The sequence below is a fragment of the Cylas formicarius genome, unplaced genomic scaffold, assembly GCF_029955315.1.
Source record: "Cylas formicarius isolate icCylForm1 unplaced genomic scaffold, icCylForm1.1 PGA_scaffold_2__14_contigs__length_35257938, whole genome shotgun sequence".
NCBI lineage: Eukaryota > Metazoa > Arthropoda > Insecta > Coleoptera > Brentidae > Cylas > Cylas formicarius.
Genome location: NW_026844319.1, coordinates 23934657 through 23949363, shown reverse-complemented (window position 1 = coordinate 23949363; position 14707 = coordinate 23934657). Strand labels below are relative to the sequence as shown.

Genomic DNA, 14707 nt, shown 5'->3' with positions numbered 1-14707 from the left:
TTTTTGAAAAATGTAAATAAAGTGGAAATCACAAAAGATGACGATTGACAGTGTAAAGCTTCTACTAGACTCAGTTCTTCATCGTGTAGTGATTCCATATAGGTGTTGCAATTTAGCCAGGACAAAATCTTTATTCCAATGTAACATAAATTAAACTTAAATGTACGAAAACGCAGAAAGCCACCAAAAGTAAAATATAAGTTAACTTAGGTAATTTTTTCAAGAATAAGTCAGAATTTCTGACAAGTTATAATTTTGAGACATATGTCAGAATTTCTAAGAAACAGAAATATATTGGGCTCAACATGCCTCATACAGATGTCGCTGGCGGTTCAATGTTTTAATGTTATTCCGAATTTTGTTTCATTGATTTAGAATTTTTTTGTAGTGTAATAATAATAATTGGCGGTCTTACGTTTAAATAAATGGATTCATATTTTTTTATCTGTCTAGTTCTGGTTGAAACATCATGGAAACCTAAACGAATTTACAAGTTTTCATAGAAAGATCGTCAAATTCATGGTTTTTGAGTTATTTGAATTTGAAAAGTTCAAGGTATTTTTCTGTTTTTATTCATAAATACTTAAGACATGAAGAGGCACGGAGGACAATAAAAAACTAATATTTAATAAAATTTTTGGAAATAGTAATAAAAAAAATTGAAAACAAATGTTGGAATTTCATAATATTTTGCTGCCTAATACCTAGTACCTCCAGTTTAGACATTGTCTAATATCTTTATGTCTATTCTTTTTCAAATTATTTCTCAGAAATTTGCCTAATTAAATTAAAACCTATATTTTATGTTTGCTGGCCTTTCGTATAAACGTGCGAGAATTGGCCAAAAATTGATTTTAGAGAACACAAAAATATATATTTTATGGAATTTCATATAGCTCTTCAAACGTTAATTTCTGTCGTTCGAGTATAAAAAAGGACGTTTATTAAGTGTCAAAACCATCTTTCTCAGATATAGGTACCAGAGATAAAAATATTTGAACACTAATAGATTTCTAAAATATTTAGATGCAATTTTGAATAAACTGTTGTTCATAGCATAAGTGTACTAAACTTGCTCCAGAGTAATAATTGTTTGCATTTAACGAAGATAACCGTGGTCCCACGAAAAATCTCACTAGATTTTTCCGGAACTTAAATCAAGTGTTGGATCAACATCTAACGAACGACAACCGTTCGCCCGACAATACGTTTCGTCACAGTTCGCGAAGCGACGGCTCGATCCGTCTGGAAATTTCCGAGTCGGTATAAAAGCGCAGCCGGCCGGTGCCAACGCCCAAAGATAACCGTGAACGACAGAAGAGTAGTTCGTGTACGCAGTGTTACAAAGCGATTTCAACAAAATGTCTCTACTTCCATTCTTTTTCGACGAGCCCGTCTACACTTCGCGTTGGCTGCGCCCGTCGAGAATCTTGGATCAACACTTCGGGTTGGGTTTGGATCCCGAAGACCTGTTTCAGCCGTTGGATCTCAACAATCGTCAGGTCACCAGGACGCCGGCCGGATATTTAAGAAGCTGGAGATCTAACGCATCCGAGAAAGACGCCGGGTCAGTCGTGACCTTTGACAAGGACAAGTTCCAGGCGAACCTCGACGTTTCGCAATTTAAACCGGAAGAAATTTCTGTGAAGGTCGCGGACAACGTGCTGACGATCGAAGGCAAACACGAGGAGAAAAAGGACGAACACGGGATGATTTCCAGGCACTTTGTCAGGCGGTACGTGTTGCCGAAGAATTGCAACCTGGATAAAGTAGAGTCCAAGTTGTCCTCCGACGGAGTTCTTTCAATTACCGCTCCAAAGATCGAGGCGATGGAGGTCGACCACAAGACCGTGCCGATTCAGCAGACCAACGAGCCGGCAAAACAAATAGAACAGAAAAAGTAATCGTTTTTTGTCACCATTTATTATATACGTTTGTCGCAAATAATTATTAGCGTTATAAGTATTAGTAACAGTGTTAGTTCTGTTTTTCAAGACTGAAGTTGTGCTATTTTAAGTTTGTATTTTTGCTTTATTTAATAAACGTTTAAAATCGAATTTTTCTTTTGGATATTGAAAGTTGAACGATTTCAATAAACCGGTAGGCACTATTCGTTTAAATAACAAAAGGACAAAAAAAATGTTGGGGTACTAGGCAACAATTTTTTTAATAATACATCTTTATTGGTAATCGTTAACAGATCCTGTTCATTTTGCCCGACGTTGTCAGACTGAATTCTACCGTAACCGCAAAGTTTTAAATCGCTTTAAGCAGTTATTGTAGTCTAATATTTAGAGCCTCCTGAATTATGCGTTAAAGACGCTTTGTCACGTTATGAAACATTCGAACAACTCCGCACGGTACTAAGAGTAAATGATCTTGTTTTAACGTAAAAGGGAAATAACTACAACTCAAATTCTAAAGACCAATTTATTTTTTCCCAATGACTATCGAAAAGCCTTCTAAATATGACCAGACACAGAATGGCTTCTGCTCGGCCACCAATTTAATCTGGGTCTCCACGTGTGATGTATCGGAATCTCGTTCAATTCCACTTCCTTGTCGTCTCGTTTCTTCGGCGCCGATATAGTCAGCACCCCATCCGACGACAACTTGGATTGAAGCCTGGCGACGTCACAGTCTTCTGGCAATTGATAACGCCTGACAAAATGTCTGCAAATCGTTCCGTGGTCATCTTCCTTTTCCTCGTGTTTACCCTCTACTGTCACGGTATTATCCCCCGTTAACTTGACGGATATTTCGTAGGGCTCGAATTGCTGTACGTCGATGTTGGCCTGGAAGTGGTCCTTGTCGACAATTATCGATGTGTTTTTATCGACACGCGGCAGTTGGTGACGTAGATCGCGCAGGTGGTGCAAGTTTACGCCCCTGGAAAATGTAGCTGTTGGCCAGCAAAGTTCTTCGGGTTCCAAAAAACTCGACCACTTTCTCGGGTGACCGAACAGATCATCGTCGAACATTAACGGTAGTAACGCCATTCTTAGCGGAACTGACAACGCTTCGACCCTCTGCTTCCGTGCAGACACTTAAACCAATATCGCGTGTCTTATCGACGGCGTTCTAATTCAAAAATTGACAGAGCGTTTAAGTACACCCAAGAGAATTAGATTCGCAGCTTAGCGCAAACGCAGTTTGAGTATTTGGAAAACAAAATATTCGAAGTCTACAACACAAACTCAAAATCGCTTAAAATTCTTAAAAACAATATAGGATAAACATCATAAAATGCGAAGAAATTAAGGATATTAAACATTAGCAGGCAAAAAAAGCAAATATAATGCCCATCACCCATCGTCTGCGCGAAGCTTCGGATCCGCGTTGTTTGGGTGCACGTAAATGAAAGAAGTGGGGAGAAGAGTTACGAATAGATACGAACGCAGAACCGATGAAAACAGATTTTAAGGCGCCGACCTTTTATGTGGATGTTGACACGTATACAATTTAATTTCTTGTATTTCTTTGAGTAAGTTACGTTGACTGGGTTCAAGTGCAATTCGAAATTTTTATTCGCCATCATTATTGTTGTTACTTTCGGATGTTAACACAACGTTTTCATCTAATTGGAAGTTGTGTATACTATTATTCTTTTAAGGATGTTTTATTGTTTTTAGTAGTTTTATAGCATATCTATGAGTTGCTTTTGTTCTTTTGCAATAAAATAAATTAAAACTAGTGACCCCGCAAGTTTTTACATTGATTTCGTATCGTAATAAATTGTTCTGAAAAATCCTATAATTAGGGTTGTTGGGTATGGCAACGTTGTAACGCGAGACTAGTACGAGACTGACAATTCTGGAAGTTCGTGAACCGAATGGACGCGTCGACTACCATCGGGGGACCTTCGGCGTATGTATAAAAGGAATTCAGGACAAAACGCCGGCGTTACTTTTTCGAAAACTGTTGTTTGATACCGGCGAGTGTTAAGATGGCTCTTTCGTTGCCTCATTTTTTCGGTCATCATCATCATCATAACCGTCCGTCCCGATTATTGGATCAGCACTTCGGTCTGGGACTTCACCCCGACGATTTTCTGCAACCGGTAACGTCGAACCACCGTATTTTGTCCAGAACTCCCGCGGGATACCTGCGTGACTGGCGTCCGAACGCTTCCAGTCAAGACATCGGTTCTACTCTTTCCATCGGCAAAGATGAATTTCGAGCCACCCTCGACGTACAACAATTCAAGCCGGAGGAGATCACTGTGAAGTTAAACGCTGACAACGTCCTAACCATCGAAGGCAAGCACGAAGAGAAAGAAGACGAACACGGTTTCATTTACAGGCACTTTGTGAGGAGATACGTGCTGCCGAAGACTTGTCATATGGACAGGGTCGAGTCCAAGTTGTCATCTGATGGGGTGCTCACCATTACAGCTCCGTTCATGGGCGCCATAGATTCAGGGCACAAGCATATCCCGATCACGCATACCGGGGAGCCGGCGAGGTTGACCGAGCCCAAGAAGTAATTTTGTGGGAGTTTTGCTGCATCGTCAGTGTTTTTACAGCATTTACATTATATAACATGTCGAAATATCATTGTATTCATCTTTATTTAAATAAAGACCATTGCATTATAAAGTGTAGTTTTCATTCAAAGAAAACGGACGGCTTAAAATAATTTTTTATCGATATTTTTCCGCTCTAAAATTACACTAAACGATTTCGGTTCGATTTCGATCGGTTCACGAGCTAAGTTTTTACTAAAAAATAAAAAAGCAGTTTTTAATACACTTTTTATTGACAGAACTTGGCAACAATCTTGATTTGTATTTATATTACAACATTTTGGTTTATGATTATTCATCATAAATGAGCTCGGATTAGGTAAACGTCGATTTACAAAACAACTAAGGAGCTTGTGCGTTATTTGATAACCTTATTTTAACTGGTCTGTTTTAACATTTTATATGTAGTTCATTTGATTTTTAGGTCTCAAACTTTTCTAAGAGTTAGTTTAAGAAAAAATATTCGATTTAACAAAAATTATATCTACAAGCAAACTATAATACTTTTCGTGGAATGGGTATAGTTGAGTAAATCTAAAAATAAAAACTATGTTTACAAACAATCACATATCGGTATTATGCACAGATCAATAAAAACAAATCTTTTGCGCTTGCGTGGCAGCGTTATAAATATCAGAGTCGACCGGTAAGTAAAAAATAACTACCCCTTTACGAGGTAATTATTAGAAAATAACTAGAGTTCCATTTAATAACTTTGTCTTACCTATACAGCCTCTAACAATAAAATAGTTAATCTCAAATTGTATATGTGGAATATCTTTTACAACTAAGAGTGGCGAATAAGGCTTTTCATTTTTGCAAAATATGCACTTTTACGATTTTTTCAGTGCGTTATACAGTTTGCACTTTAAATAGTTAAAATTTCGCACGGATATTTGGTCCAATGACGTTCATTAAATTTAGAACAAAAATGGCAGAATCAAAACCCGATACTCTCACCGAAAACCATTCCACAGCTGCTATGCCCCAATGTATCTGTGTGGCCAACAGAAACGAAGATTTTGGTTTACGCACCAGATAGTAAAAAACCAACAAGAGGCTACAAGATTTGTAACTTTACGGCAAAAAAGTCGACCTAAACTCTAATGGTTTCGGTTACGGTGTGGATTTTATTATTTTGAGGGAGACGAACAGGAATGGGTATTCCTCTCTTTGTCATACAAGTTCGTTTATTGAAACACTTGCTGGGCTGTGTTCGCTGCCAAAACAAACACGTGACTAAAGAGGCGTCTACAAAACGTTGTATAATATACTATTAAAAGGTTAGAAAGGTTTAAATATTATTTAATTGAAATTATTATAAACTTTATTTCTTACAAATATTTAAAGAAGTATTGTTTCATCAATAATATTTAAATGATTTCAGTAAGAATTACGTCAGTAAGTAGAGTAATTTGAACCAATAAATGCATGCATATAGCTACAGACACATAGAGGTCCTGTCTATGCTGACAGTACACGAACTCAAGAAGCAACTATGTAATTTTTTGAGAAGGTCCATTCAACGTGCGTATGAGCGAGATTAAAAATTTGGTTTATAACCAATGGTAGCTCTAATGATAAATTATGACGTAGGACCCATAAGACCTTGCGGCTTTGAACAAACAACATGGCCGCTGACAGATCGTCGACGTTTGGATGCGGCATTTTTACAGCATTATTTTCTCAAAATATGTCGAAACCCTATTAAATTTTCAGCCAAAAAAGGAGTTAAGGTCTGGAAAAGCAGTGCAGAATTGCATCACCCACGTTGGCGTCAGTATGATTATGTAATTAGTTTGGAGCTTATGTCCATGAAGCCGTCTAGATACGATGCAATTTCTGCACTTACATATTTTTTTAAGTAAGTTATTTTTTTTTGTAAATCCGCGTAAAGCGTTAGTTTTAATAAACTCATAGGTTCAACCTCCATTGAAATAACATTGAGATATCGCACATGAAACATCTAGGTGAAAAAATGCTCAAGAAGCGCCTCCTATAGACAATAATTGACAAGGGATATGTGTTATGCTTATTCTAGTAAAAATTGTAGCTTAATTGCTTTCTTATATTTCGTGTAATACCTTCTCGACTGAAAATAGCCACCTGTCGGTAGTAATGACATTATATTATCTTATAGCTATATGATTGCATGGAACGGAGCAGCGTCAAAGTAGAATTTGTTCTAATTTCATGCGAGAAGTTGCTGCACTAAAAGTGGAGTTAGGAAAATCAATTTTTAAGAATTATGTAAATATTAATTTCTTCGTATTTTATGATGTTTATCTGGATGGGATCCTCGATAATCCAACAGCACAGAGTGAAGTAATGTTGGTTTTTATATATACTAACTTGCGAAGTTATTTTTGAGAGGTCGATCAAAAGCTTGTAATTCTCGCGTATCTATGACTTATGCAACAAACTGCAGCAACTAGCAACGTCAAATTGCAACATGAGAAGTTAGTATTGTATACAACAAGCAGACGGTACTTGGTACGTTTCAAACGAAAGAACCTACACACACCCTACACTAACATGTTGAACATTTTTTATGTTAGGTCTTAGATCGCGACAATAGAACAGTTGTTTAAATTCTGCAATAGTCTCTACTGTTTGATATTTTACTCTCTGGTAATGCATGTACTACAACATTGTACTGCAATGAAGGCCACTTCTTTTTTAATTTCAATTGATAATTTTTGTTTTGTCATGGAAATAATCAATATAATAAACTGCGCATGTCAGGGTGGGGGGGGGGGGGTCAGGGCGAGTCGACGGCAAGGAATGAAGACTTTGAAGGTGGCAAGAATCTGCTACACACGCACCGGTCTTACAAGTTTCGTATGTGGCGAGTCCTTCGGATCAACAAACAGCTCGACGTCAATCCGCAGGATAGATGGGCAAGTTGGCATATATTCACCGACCGTTTCGGGTAATCTATTTTTTCGTCAAACACCTTAAAAGGATAAAACGTAAATGATATCCAGTGTGCGTGTTTTGGCTTTAAATTGATTAAATTTCAATTAATTGCTTTTTGCGAGTGATAAACTTGCGTACCTTAAACGACAACGGTATTTCGTCAATAGACCTATGCACCAGCGTTTCATTCAGGTACAACACGTTAGCAGCCTCGTCTTCGGGAAGGGTGAGTGTTTGGTAACTGAAGGTGGCCTCTCTTTCCATTCTTTTGAGCACCTCTTGGCATTCCCTACCCACGCCTACACAGAGGAGGTCGGGACCGCCAACCGTGACGTAGGATTTCAGGTGTTTCGGCTCGGGAACCTTACAATATATATGAACGTATAACAACTGCCATATTACTTTTTACAAAACTTCTGGATTCCTGCTGCGTCGGTTTTTGCCGAATCTAACTTGCTGACGTTTCGCCAATCATCCTGCTGGCTTCTTCAGAGCTTGACTGAAACTGACTCAGCAAAAACTGACGCAGGAGGAATCCAGAAGTTTTGTAAAAAGTATTACAGTAGCCCGTGAAACTTTCTTTGAAAAATTGAGTGTAAAGTGTTTAAAATATTTAATTCTTTTACGGATTTTTGAGAAAAAAAAATGAAAATTCAAATATGTATTCGCAAAAGCGCTACCTGCTTTAAGTTATGTTATGTGATAGTAAATATAAAGTCTCCGTACACATAGTATTTTTTCAGTTTTCTTTAAGTTTCTTTGTTCAATTACATTTAAGGAGAAATATATTTCAAGTAAATATCGGCCATCTCATTAAGAATAATAAAAATAAAACAAAAATCATTTGAGACATTTTATTTGAACCGTCATACATTTTAATAAATCACTCTCCAGAATTGCAGGCAAAACCGTTAATTATCAATATTTTATCAAGTCAGCTTAAACAAATGAGTTATACTTGTTTATTTTTGACGTCACTTTAAGTCAGTAGTTTTGAAGTAAAAGCAAAATGAGCGCTAAAAATTACGAAATTCCAATTGCGCTTCGAAAATTTATAGTAGATTTATGGAAACAGAAAAAAATCCTTTACATTGGTAAAGTAATGAAAAAAAGCGCATTCAACTGTATGTAACATTATGTAATAAATCAATACAAATCCACCGAATCTTATAAAGTGCGGCAACGTCCTGGTCGTCCCAGGAAGTTAACTCTACGAGAAGACTTTTCTGTTGTGAAAAAAAAAAAAACAAAAAAAAAAAACAAAATAATTAATTCTAAAAAAAGCGCTCCGAAAATGGCAGAGGAAATCAGGGAAGTGTTCTCAAAAAATGTTAGCCCTCATACGATTAGAAACTGCTTGCATCGAGCAGGTTAAAACGGCCGCGTTGCCAAAAGGAAAATATTAATTTCGGAAAAAAATCGAAAAAAACGTTTGGAATTTGCTCGAGAACACATTAACAAAACCAGGGAATTTTGGGAAAACGTTATCTTTAGTGAAGAAACAAAAATTAATCTTTTTGGGTCAGATGGCCGGGATAAATTTTGGAGGAAAAAAAATACAGCTCTGAAAATCGAAAATGTCTGTCCGACTGTGAAGCATGGTAGAGGTAATGTTTTATTGGGACAGGCACATGGCTATTTGAACATCCTAAAGAATAATTTAAACCAAAGTGTTGAAAAACTTAACCTTGAGGGGCGTTATTTATTCCAACAGGACAACGATCCTAAAGAAACTGTTACGCTTGTATGTCACTGATTGATTCATAATGTCCGCCAACAACTTCATACACCACCACAATCTCCGGATGTTAACCCTGTGGGATGAATTAAAGCGACAAGTGAAAAAATAGCAAGTTACGAGTAAAGAAGACCTCAAAAATAAGATTAGAGAAGAGGAGGAAAACACATCGCCAGAAGTTAAAAAAAGCTTGTTTTAAGATTTCCAAAAAGATTTAATGCCATTATTAAAGCAAATGGCAATTGTACAAAATATCTTTAAGAAACTTTTCAATTTATCATAAGAAATAATGGTGTACGGAGGCTTATTTGACATAGTTTCTTGCTTCTTAAACTGCCTTATTTTTTATCGTTTAAATTACGTGTTTCAAACGATTTTTATTTTATTTTTATTAATCTTAATGAGATTGCCGATATTTACTTGAAATATATTTCTCGTTAAATGTAAGTAAAATAAGAAACTAAAACAAAAACTGAAAAAATACTATGTGTACGGAGACTTTTTTGACCGACAGTAAGTGTCAAATGGTTTTATTCTGTGACCTAATTATTATACTTACTTGCTATATAAGAATTATATCAATAATCATATAGGGTGTTAAAAAATATGCTGTCAAACTTTAATTGTTTTGTCGATTTTTACTAGTACTATTAATTATAATATTGCTCAGCCTACATTTTAACAGGCATAGAGTTTACCTTGATGGGGGTACACGGGTACTCAGGGAAAGCGGCAGCCACTGCCCGTGCTCCCGCCTCATTGGTCCAGCGGGATAATCCGACAAAAAATTCTCTGCCTAATTGAAATGAGGGGAAAAATTATATTAATTAATAACATCACAGGCGCGGTGTTATTTTTTACTTTGGGCTACCTGTAAAAAGGACATCCCCGCCGTCGAGTCTTGCTTTGTCGTCGGACATCTCGATGATCGGAATGTCCAGTTCTTTTTTGAGCACCACCCTAATCGTCTCCGCCTGGAATGACATACGTATATAGGATTCGGTCACTCAAAAGTTTTGGGCGACGGCGAAATGCCGTAACTTGACATTTAGAAACAACTTAGTTTTTGTGTACTGAGATTTTGGTACATAATGGAAGGCAAAACCATAAAATTTAGATTTGGTGGGAACACTGGGGCAACGTCTTAGTGTCGGTTCACATACAGGGATGTCCCAATTATAATGGGGAAACTTTAACAGCGTATTCAGCACACAAAAATAAGCAAAAAAGTTTAAATAAACCTATTTTCTAAAATGCTTCTTTTCGGGGGTTGAAAATAAAAAATCTCTACATTTTACTTTCAAACTTACTTAAATTACAAATTTAAACATACAAATACACAAATTTACAATATAGATAGACTTACATTTATTTAGTCAGTGGCGTTAGCATATAATATATTGGTATAATTTATTTTTCTCGAAAACGGTTCGTTTTCCACCATTTTAGTTTAAAATTGAAAAGTATCTAAATTTATTAACAAAATTGCGATAAACCGTTGGCGCGCCACTTTTCCGAAATGAAATATTTTTTACACGAACTTTTTAACTTATTTCTATCTGCCAAATACGATATTAAAATTTCTGTATTATAATTAGGACCATCCTGTTTATTTTAAAATTCGCGAAATATCAGGTTTAATTTGGTGGGTCCATTTGTGAATAACCCTGTGCCCAAAACCAACTTATTTAAAACTAACCAAAACATATGATTCTGCATACCCGATATCCCGTGTTTAACCGATAAACGATTAAATTCAACTTTATTGTAGTCGCTGCGACATTTAAATCGGTCGAGCGCAGAAATGCTGTAACGCATCTCATTCATATGAAGTTCGTCCTAATTTAACAATTAATTATAAATCGACCCGGTCGAACGTAAATGTCACCAGTTCCGCGGGTGCGTGATTCCGAATTCACGAAATCCGATTTTATTATCCGCGCCAACTGACCTACATTTACCACTCGCACAGCGGGCACTAAATTGTGAAGCTGGCTGTTTGTAATCCAATTTAATCTAATCAATTCAACAATTGGGGGCGGCAATTTGATAAATTGTTTCTGTTAACGCGACATATTATATATTCAGGATCTCCTTTTTTTGTTTCCTTCCCCATTAACATCGACATACTTCTTTGACTCGGTGCTGGGCTCCCGGTCTCGTGATCAGAGCGGCCCCGTTGCAAATGACGGCACAGTCCTCGACGAAAACGCATTCGGGGAGCGTTTCATCGGGTGGTAGCTCGATCACGTCGAGGCCGAGTTCCCTGAGCAGCCTCACGTAGTTTTCGTGCTGTTTCTTAGCTTCGTCTAGGTCGATTTCGCCCCGCGTTGCTAGCGACGACGGAATGCGACTGACCACAGCGTGCGTGTAACGGAACGCCGCCATCGCACCACGCTTGTGAGATCACGGACGAGAGAGCTCGGAGCACGCTGCCACCACCTCTAACGGGCAAAAACGGACTAAACGCGACGATTCGGCCGCGGTCGGTACATACGAGGCGCGAAATGTTCAGATTTGACCGCCCTCTTAATGCGCAAAACCGCTTCAATTGTTTGTTGATTCGATTTCGAAAAGTATCGACGGTTTGCTATAAATAAACGCTCGTCAAAGAAATGATTTTAAGCGCCGCGATTGGTGATTGTAAAGCGTAGAACGGGGTACGTATGTTTAGGCAAATTGGCATTATCGCATAGTCGTTTTGAAAGTGTTAGGAAACAACTTAACGGCGCGGTGGCTCCATCTCGTAGGTAGGTTTCGAATTAACAGGTTACGCGTAAACTGCAACGGAATTTGCTACGGAATCCATTTAGTTAATTAGACCTGACGATTTTGCAATTTAAAAAATGCGATTTATGAATATTTGTCCCTCACCAATATTCTGAAAGTCAACTACCATATGCACAGAATACTACGAATTACAAAGTAGGCTATGATTGATGATTTCTTCTTAATTTATTTTCCATTATGGGTAACTTTGCTAAAAACACTCGCCGATTACCGACATCCGACAACATAGATCGCATAGACGGGGATTTATGCAGTATAACCGGCGACATCAGACAAATAGAGATGTTCGGTTTCAGGTAGGTTAGCCATCCATCTCGACGACAACTTATCTGCCTCTATCCTTTCGAGTGTTTTTGATGTTCACGCTGCTTGCAGGCCGTATAGTTCACGTCAGAAGCGAGGGGAAGCCTTTTTTTTTTTGGTATCGATTAAAATCGTTTTTTGCTAGGTTAATGGTGGTTATATTTTTTCTTTACGTGTTGGTCTGTAACCGAAAGAAAAATCCTCGGAAAATGGGCGAATAACCACAGCAGTCAAGTATAGCCGAGAGCGAATCATATTTTTTCCTCGGTTAGAGTGCCTTGAAACGCGCGGCATTATTTTCGACTAGAATATAACCCCTTCCTGTGCACTATTGAATTTCTGAATATCATTAAAGGTACATAAAGCTGCCAACCACATATTTTCTTAAATTTCATGTAATTGTACAAAGGAGTGTTCAAAGTAACTTACCTTTTTCAATTTGTTGAGTTTAGTTTAGAAGTTACGAATTGTATTGCCCACTTAAAGTTATTTTGTTTAGTTTTAAGAAGTTCAACACTAAGGTTGGCAATTCTATTTTCATCATTACATAAATAAAAAAGTATTTAAACAACACAGTTTTATAGAGAACTGGATATGTTGTTCTAATAAAAAAATAAACCAATATCAAAATACAATACAAGTACCGGTTTATATCCAATTTGAATTTTTGTTAAAATATAAAATATAAATAAAATTTTGTTGTTTTACTTAACCCACTGTGAAACTCTTTATTTTCATTATGATGCAGGCAGTGTTAAATAACCACAATTTTAACGTCGTTTTATACAATTTCGTGGTAAAACCGAAGAAATATAGCAACCGAGTGCCATAGGTCAAAACCGTTTGGAATAGACGTGACAAATGAAACTTTCGTTTAAAACTTAAAATATGAACTTATTTATTTAAATATATAGCATTAAACACATTTTATTTTAAACCTATGACAGTAAAAAAAACTAAGGACACGCTAGTCTACCTGTTGAGCGTTTTTAATTTTTCCATTATTACGAAATTGTCGGTCGGTACAAATTTAAAGTGGTCCGAAAGTTCTCGCGGAGAGAGATTGGCGGTCGGATTTAGAAAAAATACAAAAGTCTACACACAATGAAAATGAGGTTCGATTTTTTACTTTTTTTCTTTTTACTCGCTACTTTTCCGATCCGGAGCTTTCCGTTTCGTCCTCGGGCTCGCGCGCGCGCGCGCCGACAGTTTTTGTGCGGGTCGGGGGTGGAAAGGTCGGTGCTCAAGTTTCGGCCGAGTCGCGAGGTCGAAACGAGAAACGATAAATGCAACATTAAAAAACGTGGAATGGATATCATCATGAATACAATGCGCTATTAAACTCGGTTATTTATATTTTCTCGTACATATATTATAAAGACTGCACTAACATGTATAAACTTTGTACGGCCCTTAGTGATTTGGGAGGGGCTGGGGGAACTTTTTTCAACGCTTTTCTCACGTAAACGCAATGGGAGGGACTTGGGCCTTACAAAGTTCGTGGGGCAGGAGGACCATACATGCGCTTACATAAAAAAAACTAGCTAAAAGTATTTATACAAACAATAATTAATAGTATGCATAACTAGCAGTTATATAATCAATTTTCTTGTCGATAAAAACCGTCCTATATACTTTGCCGTCGGGGAGTATTTTTTTCTAATCGAAAACCGGGTACCTTCCAGTGAAATGGTATATGCTGACACTTAAAAACTAAACGTTGCACATAATCAGACATAGAGACATATTTGTTTAGATGAATGTTTAAGTAAAAACAAAAATATGAAAGGAGAAGGGTCGGGAGTGGGGAGGTGGATAAAGGACAGAGCGCCTCCACAGTGAGGTTTACTTGGCCTCCTTTTCCTTGTTCTCCTCCTGTTCCTTCTCTTTTGCCTTGTCCTTTTCTTTCTCGTCCGCCTGCGAAATGAATTCAGTTACAATTTTTTTTAAAATCTAGGTTCTTCTTATGTGTTAAGCAACCAGTTTCAAGATTTTTATTCTGCATGTGATACCTTAAGTATTTTTAGCTATTGCTAATATGCATGGTCTTTTATTTAATTCTATAGGCAATTCAATAGAATGATAGAGAAAAAAGCAAGTGCAAGATATTCAAAAGTATTTTATACCTTAGTTAATTTACATACAAAAACTCACCTACATAAAAATAATTAGTTACCAGACACTTGTGTATTTTGCTTTTAAAATTTTGTTAATTATCTGTTTTGGTGAAACATCCTGGAAGAGTGTGACTATAAATAATTATAAGCCCCAAATAAATGAGACTTCTTTGCTAACCTTGACAACCGAATATTGTTTTTTTTATAGGACTATATTAATTATGTGGCTCACACATTTGTGCTTTGCAAAGTTAAATTTAAAATGTTAACGTGGCTAGTTTATAAACCAACTGGATAATAAATAAACTATTCAAA

The 14707-nt window shown here is 36.9% G+C and overlaps 5 protein-coding genes across 6 annotated transcripts in view; 2 read left to right on the top strand and 3 right to left on the bottom strand.

Annotated features, from left to right (window-relative positions):
• The first annotated feature begins 1269 nt into the window (after window positions 1-1269).
• Window positions 1270-2057, top strand: LOC132697673 (protein lethal(2)essential for life-like). The gene has a single exon (XM_060663215.1). It carries the CDS (start codon window positions 1362-1364, stop codon window positions 1902-1904), a length of 543 nt encoding a protein of 180 aa, XP_060519198.1. The 5' UTR covers window positions 1270-1361; the 3' UTR covers window positions 1905-2057.
• A 347-nt stretch (window positions 2058-2404) lies between these two features.
• On the bottom strand, window positions 2405-3290 carry LOC132697675 (alpha-crystallin B chain-like). The gene has a single exon (XM_060663217.1). The coding sequence runs from the start codon at window positions 2997-2999 to the stop codon at window positions 2463-2465; it is 537 nt and encodes a 178-aa protein (XP_060519200.1). The 5' UTR covers window positions 3000-3290; the 3' UTR covers window positions 2405-2462.
• Window positions 3291-3459: 169 nt separating this feature from the next.
• Window positions 3460-4591, top strand: LOC132697674 (protein lethal(2)essential for life-like). The gene has a single exon (XM_060663216.1). It carries the CDS (start codon window positions 3947-3949, stop codon window positions 4484-4486), a length of 540 nt encoding a protein of 179 aa, XP_060519199.1. The 5' UTR covers window positions 3460-3946; the 3' UTR covers window positions 4487-4591.
• Window positions 4592-4739: 148 nt separating this feature from the next.
• LOC132698374 (N(G),N(G)-dimethylarginine dimethylaminohydrolase 1) lies at window positions 4740-11629 on the bottom strand. The gene is made up of 5 exons (XM_060664391.1): window positions 11313-11629; window positions 10054-10156; window positions 9881-9978; window positions 7583-7807; window positions 4740-7481 (listed from the first exon to the last, which is right to left on the bottom strand). Exons 1-5 carry the CDS (start codon window positions 11568-11570, stop codon window positions 7356-7358), a joined length of 810 nt encoding a protein of 269 aa, XP_060520374.1. The 5' UTR covers window positions 11571-11629; the 3' UTR covers window positions 4740-7355.
• Window positions 11630-13143: 1514 nt separating this feature from the next.
• LOC132698181 (failed axon connections) overlaps window positions 13144-14707 on the bottom strand; it is a 46352-nt gene continuing 44788 nt past the window's right edge. For both annotated transcript variants that reach the window (XM_060664113.1, XM_060664114.1), the window contains exon 6: window positions 13144-14192. In XM_060664113.1, coding sequence (XP_060520096.1) covers window positions 14121-14192 — 72 coding nt within the window. In that variant the 3' untranslated portion in view covers window positions 13144-14120. The remainder of the gene's footprint in view (window positions 14193-14707) is intronic.

Bases quoted from the DNA above. Each gene is read 5' to 3' on its own strand.
- LOC132697673 (XM_060663215.1), top strand. From the start codon at position 1,362: ATGTCTCTACTTCCATTCTTTTTCGACGAGCCCGTCTACACTTCGCGT.
- LOC132698374 (XM_060664391.1), bottom strand. From the start codon at position 11,570: ATGGCGGCGTTCCGTTACACGCACGCTGTGGTCAGTCGCATTCCGTCG. The intron at 10,157-11,312 runs GTATGTCGATGT...ATGTCATTCCAG, and splicing joins CCCAGCACCGAGTCAAAGAA to GCGGAGACGATTAGGGTGGT. The intron at 7,482-7,582 runs GTACGCAAGTTT...TATCCTTTTAAG, and splicing joins AAATACCGTTGTCGTTTAAG to GTGTTTGACGAAAAAATAGA.
- LOC132697675 (XM_060663217.1), bottom strand. From the start codon at position 2,999: ATGGCGTTACTACCGTTAATGTTCGACGATGATCTGTTCGGTCACCCG.
- LOC132697674 (XM_060663216.1), top strand. From the start codon at position 3,947: ATGGCTCTTTCGTTGCCTCATTTTTTCGGTCATCATCATCATCATAAC.